This window comes from Neophocaena asiaeorientalis, unplaced genomic scaffold (genome assembly GCF_003031525.2).
Source record: "Neophocaena asiaeorientalis asiaeorientalis breed wild unplaced genomic scaffold, Neophocaena_asiaeorientalis_V1.1 scaffold371, whole genome shotgun sequence".
NCBI lineage: Eukaryota > Metazoa > Chordata > Mammalia > Artiodactyla > Phocoenidae > Neophocaena > Neophocaena asiaeorientalis.
In genome coordinates, this window is record NW_020172369.1 from 4,542,695 (window position 1) to 4,551,904 (window position 9,210).

Here is a 9,210-nt window from a genome sequence, read left to right on the forward strand (position 1 = left end):
TAAATGGGGGGTTTTTTTTTTTTTTTTTTTTTTTTTTTTTTTTTTCTGCTTAGCATCAGAAGCCCCTCCTCTTGTTTGGGAAACAGAAAGCATTTGTGAATCTGTGGGTTGAAGTTCAAAAAGCCTGACTCTTCCTTACTCCTTATTCCAAGACAGGCATATGACCTAAGTTGGGTCAATTGAATATCCTTGCCATAGCTGTGAGTAAGGATTAGTGTTACTAGGAAGGAATAAAAGATTAGAATTAGTCAGTGGGCTTCGATTGCCCCATTGTGTCAGGGTCCAAGTGTCCAGCAGCAGTGGTCCCTTAACCAGGCTGTACCTTTGGCCATGGATCTGGCTATGTGCTCTCCCTAGGTTGCCAAGCTATCTGGTAATCATCCAGGGAATTTTTTTTCTACCTAAGGACACCACAAACCGTTTCAGTTTTTGCCTAATGGATACCATCACTGTTTAGAGTCGTGGGAAAACCCTAACTAGCCTAAGGATGCTGCAAGGCCAATTTATGGGCTCTGCAGTTTCCTAAGTAATGATAAAAAGCCACCAAGGCTAAGCTCCAGGAGGGAAGAGTCACCTAGCTTGATTACTGTGGTATACTCAGCTCCTAGCTCAGGGCCCTAGAACACATATTCAGTAAATTTTTATTTGATTCTGACCTGAATGAATAAAATAGTAACACCCACCTCTAGGCCTCCTCAACATCTATTTAAAATTTTTGGATCCTGTCTGCTTTTAGTGTAGATTTTCCTGAGGAAGGAACAGAACTCAAAAAAAGATGACACTAAGGTTTTAAAATCAAGTAAGTAGGAGGCTGTTTTTCCAGTGGCAGAAATGAAGTCAGGAGTAAAGATTAGGTTTCTGCTGTGATAAATTGAACCTGTTAAATGCTATGACTTTGACATTTCGTAACTGTAGGTTAAACCATTATGTCACTCATTAGATAGCTCTGTATTTGTTTGAAAAGTACAAGAGTCCCTCCTACTGGACTTTGATCTAGCAGAAACAACTTACCTAACAACCTCAGACCATCACTGGAACACCTGTATGAAGGACGTTCTTTAGTTTATTTAAATGGTTTTGCATATGTAATTTATTTAAGCCTTCCAAATGATTAGAAAACTTTTTATGGTCCTGCTTTTGTCGTCTGTGACTCTTGGGGAGGCAAAGAAATCGTTTCTCAGTTTTCTGAACATAGAAAAGACTGAAATACTATTTTTCACAAAGACTGAAGAAACTGTCGTTGTAAGGTCAAGTTACAGAGATAAACAGCCAAACTCCAGCTACCTCTTTGTGCAACTAGAAGATCCTAAAATGCTCCAAGTGGTGAATGTGACTAAGACCTTATCAGATGTTACCAACTTTACCATAAACCTGGTGACAGATGAAGACGGGGAGACAAATCTGACCATTCAATTGTGGGATTCTGAAGGTAGGCAAGAAAGACTCATTGAAGAAATAAAGAATGTCAAAGTCAGAGTGCTCAAACAAAGACAAGACAGTCTTTTCCAGACATCAAACCTTATTGATAGAAATATCCTTATGCTTTTTCTGCCAATGATACTGTTAAATAAATGTGCGTTTGGTTGTAAGATTGAATTACAGGTGTTTCAAACAATATGGAAGAGACCTTTGCCAATAATTCTTGGGGCAGTTATACAGTTTTTTCTTATGCCATTTTGTGGATTCCATTTGACGCAGATTTTGGCATTGCCTGAAGCACAGGTTTTTGGATTTGTAATGACCTGTACCTGCCCAGGAGGGGGTGGGGGCTATCTGTTCGCTCTGCTTCTAGAAGGAGATGTCACTTTGGCCATTTTGATGACTTGCACATCAACGTTATTGGCCCTGATAATGATGCCTGCCAATTCGTACATATACAGTAGGATGTTAGGGTTATCACGTAACTTTGCATATTCCTGTTTCTAAAATTATGTCAACACTCCTTTTCGTACTTATACCTATATCAGTGGGAATAATCATCAAGCGTAGACTACCTGAAAAAGCAAACTTCCTGGAGAGGATCATTAGGCCTCTGAGTTTTATTTTAATGTTCGTAGGGATTTATTTGACTTTCAGAATGGGATTAATGTTTCTAAAAACAGTGAACCTAGAGGTGCTTCTATTGGGTGTCTTAGTTCCTGCTTTGGGTTTGTCGTTTGGGTACTTTTTTGCTAAAATGTCTATGCTGCCTCTTCCTGTTTGTAAAACTGTTGCTATCGAAGGTGGGGTACTGAATAGTTTCTTAGCCCTTGCTATTATTCAGCTTTCTTTTTCACGGTCCAACGCAGACTTGGCTTCTGTGGCTCCTTTCACAGTGGCCATGTGTTCTGGATGTGAAATTTTACTGATCCTTCTGTTCTACAAGGCTAAGAAAAGATGTATCCTTATCATAGAAGAGAAAAGAAAGAAAAATCCCCCGGTCTAACAGTTAAAGCTTTACTGAATTTTCCTACTCTGAATGAGGTACTGTGGGAGAATCAAAGAATATCTGAAATGATGCCTGCTCTCAACTCACTTATGATCAGATTGAAAACTTGACATTAGGGGAGAAATATATACATACATATAATCATATGTGCCAAACACCCAATGAATAGTACAGACAGTTAAATGTACAGAAATTCAGAGGAAGGAGACTACTTTTCAACTGTGTTGGCTTGGAAATGTTCTATAGAGTTGGATTTGAATATAATACTTTATTATGGTCTCTTGAACAGGAAAGAACAATAAAAAAAAAAAGTCCTCCTATAGTGATTATGATATATCCCAAGTATTTATGGAAGGGCTGCCCTTCCATAATAGGCATTTGGTAAATGCTCACACAGTGAATGAATATGTAAATTCATATTTGGAATCAATGTCTTAAACTAAATATAGCATTTCTGCTCTCATAATTGTACTTGCTCCTGTCGTCCACGTCTCCCACTAAAGACGTTACCATTTACCCTGAAGCACAGGGTCACCTCTTCCCCCTCTTCTCCTTTCTTCCCTCTTCTTTTTACAGGCAACTTCCTGTAATACCTTTTTATCAGTCTCCTCTCTATTCCCAGTACTACCACTTTTGTTCTGCCCTAGATTGCTGCTTCCCTAAACCTTTCTTACCCGGCTTTTGGCCTCTCTGTCCACTCTCCAAGCACTGGCAGATTAACCTTCCTAAAATCTAACTTTGATCATGTGCTTTCCCTGCTACAAAACTTTTTGCCTCTTGAATAAAGTCTGTATTCCTTAGTGAGGCATTTTGTACACTCTGCTCACTGACTTCACCCTAGCGTTCCAGTTTTATCTCCCCTCCCACTTCTTTACACGCAGTCTTTGCTCCAATCAACAGATAACTTGATAACTCATAACTCTGCCTTTGTTCACACTGTCCCTGAAACCTAAGGGGACCACGTCATCTCTGTCTATATTTTGACCACTCTCACAGACCTGGCTCAAATACCACCCTTGCCATGAAGCTTTGACTAATCCCACTTAGCTACCGGGAACTGAAATTTCCTCTAAATTCTCATCACAATTTTTTATGCTCATAGTTCTTAGCCAACCTGGCTTGCATTACAGCTATTTGTGTTCCTATCGTATCCTCCCTATTTTGCTATAAATCCTTGAACATGCAAGTTATAAGCATAATATAATATGGAAACAATATAACAGAATATTAACAGTACAATATAATAGTATGAACAGTATAATATAATGATATAAGCAATAGAATACGATAACAGTATTCATTTTGATACTCCCCATAATATCTAGCATATTTCCTGTGTGCCTATTCGAATAAAGTGTTGAAGCACAGACTAGGGCCCAAATGAATAGCATGCTCATTTTTATACCACTGTTGAGTTTTCAAAAGCAATTTTTAGTAGCTAGTTCCAGTTTGCACTTCTCTCCAAAGAAAGTGAAGGCATCAAGAAAGAGAAATATCACTCTAAATGATTCTGCTTCCCGCATTTCCCAGACCTTTAGTTATAGGCAAATTACTTAACCATCCTGTAGTACCATTTCCTTACATAGAAAATGGAGATAACAGTGTAAACTCCATCAAATTGTCATAGAAATTAAATGAGATCATATTGACAATGTACTTAGAACAGAGTACATGCTCAGCAAGTGTTAGCTGCTATAATTATTTTACCAGATTTTAAACTTTTGACCCTGATATATCTACTGTTGGTTTGAAATACTAATCTGATAACTCTGCATAGAGCCTAAAACTTCGAATATTTTCCTATTAGTGTTATTCACCATCTTACTCATAGTATTAGGGAATTTTCGTTCAGTTTGCCAGCTGATAAGACAACCAAAGTCCTTTTTTTCTTATTTCACCAAATCCAGTATGTTAATACCAAGATTTATCAAAGCGCTGGTTTGGCATGGTGATGGATTGTTATTATTCATTTTATAAAATGTTAATTGCCTACATGAAATACTTTACTACTGACCCCTTTAAATGGAAATCTCCACTTAGGGGCTTAAAATATAATTAAGCTTGCATAAATTTGACTTATGTACATTTTCATGAACATATTTTACTGATTGGGAGACAAGAAACTGCCTTTCTAGTTGCTCTTTATCCTTAACTTTGTGGTCTCGAACAAGACACTTCTCTGCAGTTCAGTTTTCAAATCTGTAAAATGAAGAGATTCAACTGAGGTTTAAGATCTTGCTTAACTCCTAAGCCTGTAATTCTGGCATAAAACTCTGGGACATTAACACCACGGGCAGGGCAATGGGTTCAGGTTGACAAGAATAACCACTTACAGTTGCTGTTTTCTACTTAAAGCAACAACCAAAATATAAGTTTCTTGAGGGCAGGGACAACATATTCTTTGAATTCCCTACAGTTTTTAACCAATACTTTTAATTGAGTTGGTGCTCATAAAACATTGAATTAATTAATCATTAATGTCTATGAAAGTCAATATCATATACTCTAGGGCCAGATTATGCCAGGGTCTGCAATTCCAGCTCTGTCACCAACTGGGTGACATTGGTCAAGTTACTTAATCTCTCTATGCCTAAATTCATGTGGAAAGTGAGGATAATGGTAGTACCTACCTCATGATATTGTTGTGAAGATTAAATGAGTTAGTATTAATAAGGTCCTCAGAATAATGCCTAACACATAGTAAACTCTATAATTATTATGGTTACTCTCTGCATGTTTGATCTTGTACCTTAAAAGCAGATGAATGTGTACAAATGGAATATCTTTTATTTATCTTATAGATGTATCATGGAAGATTGAGATTTTTATGTAGGAAAATTTGTCTAATTTGGATGGGGATGAAGTTATTCAAGCTATTTATTTATTGTTTAACAATGAGAGGCATAAAGCAGGCTAACTAATTGCTTGAGTTCATACCAACCATTTGTCCAACAATCAGTATCAAGGCTGCAAAGAACAAAAGGCTTTATTTGAAGTCTTAAGAATTGCAATTCAGGAGACACAGATCTGGAACTTCCCTTGTAGTCCAGTGGTTAAGACTCCACACTGAAGGGGGCCTGGGTTCAATCCCTGGTCAGGAAATAAGATCCCACATGCTGTGCAACATGGCCCAAATTAAAAAAAAAAAATTATTTTAAAATTAAAAAAAAAAAATTATTTTAAAATTAAAAAAAAAAAATTATTTTAAAATTAAAAAAAAAAAGAGAGAGAGAGAGACAGGAGATACAGATTCGGGTAAAACTGAAAGAGTATTGCAGGGGAGAGAAAGGAACTTATGCAGGCAAAAGCCACAAGATTGTTCAAGAATTATGACTGACCCTGATTCAAGAAAGAAATATTTGTCCTTAAGGCTCTCATGAGTTATTTTAGGGTAAGGGTCCAATAAATATCTTGAGTTTCTGGAACATTGGGTAGATGTTCTGGATGCATGTGTTAAGATAATAAGTGGTCAAAAGTTTCATTTGGTCTGAGACATGCATAAGTCACACTTTCTCAATGGCCTTCTGGCTCCATTTTAGAGAGCTCTCTTAGCAATATCAACTCCATTTTGATTTTCCTTTCACACATTTTACACAGCCATGATTGGTTAGACAAAAGATCCAGAGGTAGAGGGATAAGCCATTTTTTAAAAAATAAACTTTCATTCCAACCTTTAATAGAGATGATTCTATGATACACTTTTTTCCAGAACTAAAAACTCTGTCTGTAATTCCAACCTATGTTATGTCAAAACGTGAAATCTTGTTAGGTATCCTGAAGATTCCACCCATAAGGAACCTGCATATTGTGTTTATAAATTTTTGTCATTTTTAATCAAAGTCCACTGAATAATTAACTGTTAATTAAGAAGGTCTTGGTAGGTGGAATCTGTATGTGTTTTTTTTGTTTTTGTTTTTAGTGAAAGGAGTTGCCATTTAAAAGAAGTCAGCTCCAGAGACTAAATAAAGTTAGCAAGATACCCAAGATTGCAGGGGAAGAAATCACCATGAAGGGCGCTCTTTATTATGCAAATACAAGGCACCTATCACTCATGTAGGTGATGACCAGAGCACTCTGTGGCTTGACAAAGGCCATCCTTCCCAGAACCCCTCCACGAATTAATAGTCAGGTGTCTGGGGAGGTGTCAGGGGCATTGGATCTTGCCTGTCTTCCATTTTGAGGTTTAGCATAATTGGAACCTCTGTCATGGATGCAAGTCCGCTGGTAGGAAAGGACATCAAAGGCCCCCAAGAGGGAACTCCCCATTAGGGAAGTCTGGAACAGTGATCTGGTCACCATGCCAGGCAGCAGATTTTGTCCTGGTATAGTGTGTGGCTAAGGCTGGAACCTGACCCCTCTGTAACCCCAAACCACCTTGGCACAGCAGACAGTCTTTGGGGTTGGGAACACCAGCTGCAGATATGACTATAGCTTTAACAGTTGCCCCTTTTGGGAAGCCAAGATCAATGCACTAGGTACCAAGGTCTCTGCAGCCATCTGAATCACTCACAGCACTGGACAAAAATCTTTTGGATTGTGTGGGACCAGTTTGCAACACTGCCAAAACCAGATCGGAGCACTAGACCTCCCTGTGTACTAGAGGATTCTTCATTTTACTTTCAGTCAGGCATTTGAAAGCAGAACAACCTCCTTGGACTGAAAAATCCCTGAGTTACTTGAGGACAATTGTAAAATAGCAGCTGAGGCTCCTAGAAAAAGATTGTACTTCTTGCTCATTAGAGGTAGGAAGCTTGAAATGGTTTTAATTTGAAGGAATGAGATATTCTATCTATCTTCTCTTCGATTACACCGATTATAGCAGCTTTGTTTATTTAAATGAGACTTAAAGAGGACTCAAATGACATTTCTGCAAATGCCTTGAAAATTTTATTTGGTTAAAAACCAACACTTGTCACCAGAGTTGGCAAGATTTTTATTTTAAGATGACTGACAATGAAGAACCAAAAAGCTAATTTCTAAAGTTTTTTTTTTTATCAAGGAGACAAAAGCATCATTTGCTAGACGAATTGAGGTGTTCAAATCAGATACTTAGAAGGAGACAAAGTTCTGGCTTTTTGTGAGGTTTGAGATTGGTCCCAGACTTCATGTCATTCATTTTTGAGAACTCTCATTTGCAACACGTTGGTGACAATATCCTGTCTTCTTCTTTTTTTTTTTTTTTTTTTTTTTTTTTTGGTGGTGCGCGGGCCTCTCAGTGTTGCGGCCTCTCCAGTTGCGGAGCACAGGCTCCGGACGCGCAGGCTCAGCGGCCATGGCTCACGGGCCCAGCCGCTCCGCGGCATGTGGGATCTTCCCAGACCGGGGCACGAACCCGCGTCCCCTGCATCGGCAGGCGGACTCTCAACCACTGCGCCACTAGGGAAGCCCCTATCTTGTCTTCTGATCAAGCTAAGAGAAGCAATCACTGCAAATGCAAGGAGCCAAATAACCTGTTTCCCTGATCCTGTTGTGGCTAGGACATCTTTTACCTGTGCACTGCCTTTTGCATTATAATAGTAAGACTATATGATGCCAGACCTGTAATTTCAAGAAGAGGAACTTTTTTTTTTTTTGTGGTATGCGGGCGTCTCACCTTTGTGGCCTCTCCCTCCGCGGAGCACATGCTCGGGACACGCAGCCCCAGCAGCCATGGCCCATGGGCCCAGCCGCTCCGCGGCATGTGGGATCCTCCCGGACCGGGGCACGAACCCACGTCCCCTGCATCGTCCCACTGTGCCACCAGGGAAGCCCGAAGCGGAACTATTTTAAGGACCATAGACTAGTCCTTGTATTTCATGTGATGCAAGCTTATCATACTATGTATTCCCTGAATATGGACTTTGGAGTCAGTGTGTTCTACTCTTTGCTCTTGCTGTGTGACTTGAGGATAAATAACTTCCCCTGAGCCTCAGTTTCCTCGTCCATATGATGAAGCTGATCATATCTTCTCATGGAACTGTTGCAACCTTTAAGTAAAATAATGCATATGAAAACAAAAGTGCCTGAAGCATGGTAAGTCCTCACTACATGGTTACCAAATGAATTATTGAGAATAGGGGCAGTTGGTTCTGGCCAATAAGTGTCTGTCTGTCTACCTGTCATAGGTTTACTATAGTGTATATTGTTGAGGAGGAAGAAAACTTTCCTCTAGGAAACCTTTTAAGTTCTTCTGGCTGGTCTAAGAATTAAATTGACATGAGACAGATTTAATAGGAGAAAATCATTTAATTTTATACATATGCGAATCCCCCACACATAAAGGGGCCAGAGACCCCACGTGCATGAGAGGGTCAGAGGCAGAAAAGTAAAATGAGGACTACATGCCATCCTGAGCTAAGGAATGAGATGGGTGCCTGGGGCTTCCAAGGACAGGAGGATGATAAGAAGAAAAGCAGATGTTTGGTAATTAGATATTTGCCCTACCATATAGATGGGGCCCTTTAGATAAGGCATATCTCCAGTAATAACTCTTTTCTGAGAAAAATTTCCAGTTTAAATTCTTCTAGGTAGTTAAGGGAGGGAGAGTATTTTCTCTTGCACTCACCAGGTCTCAGTTGCCTTTAGCTCAAAATAATCCTCATGCAAAAATGGAACATTTGGGGGACGCTCCGTTATGAACCCCTACAATATGTATATAGTGTAGGTTTACCCAGCATAGTTTTAACAAATAAAAGTTGCAAAGCTAGAGTCGTATCTCCAGTTTGTGTTTTGCCAAAAGGGTAGTATGGAATAAAAGACTGGGACAAAGAAAGGGAAACAGGAAAATTGGAAGGAATGGAAGA

The 9,210-nt window shown here is 39.2% G+C and overlaps 1 protein-coding gene across 1 annotated transcript; it reads left to right on the plus strand.

Annotated features, from left to right (window-relative positions):
* Nucleotides 1–57: 57 nt before the first annotated feature.
* SLC10A5 (solute carrier family 10 member 5) lies at nucleotides 58–2,544 on the plus strand. The gene is given in 2 exon segments (XM_024731545.1): nucleotides 58–1,908; nucleotides 1,910–2,544. Coding segments are annotated over 2 exon segments (1,317 nt in total). The 5' UTR covers nucleotides 58–1,107; the 3' UTR covers nucleotides 2,426–2,544.
* The last annotated feature ends 6,666 nt before the right edge of the window (nucleotides 2,545–9,210 follow it).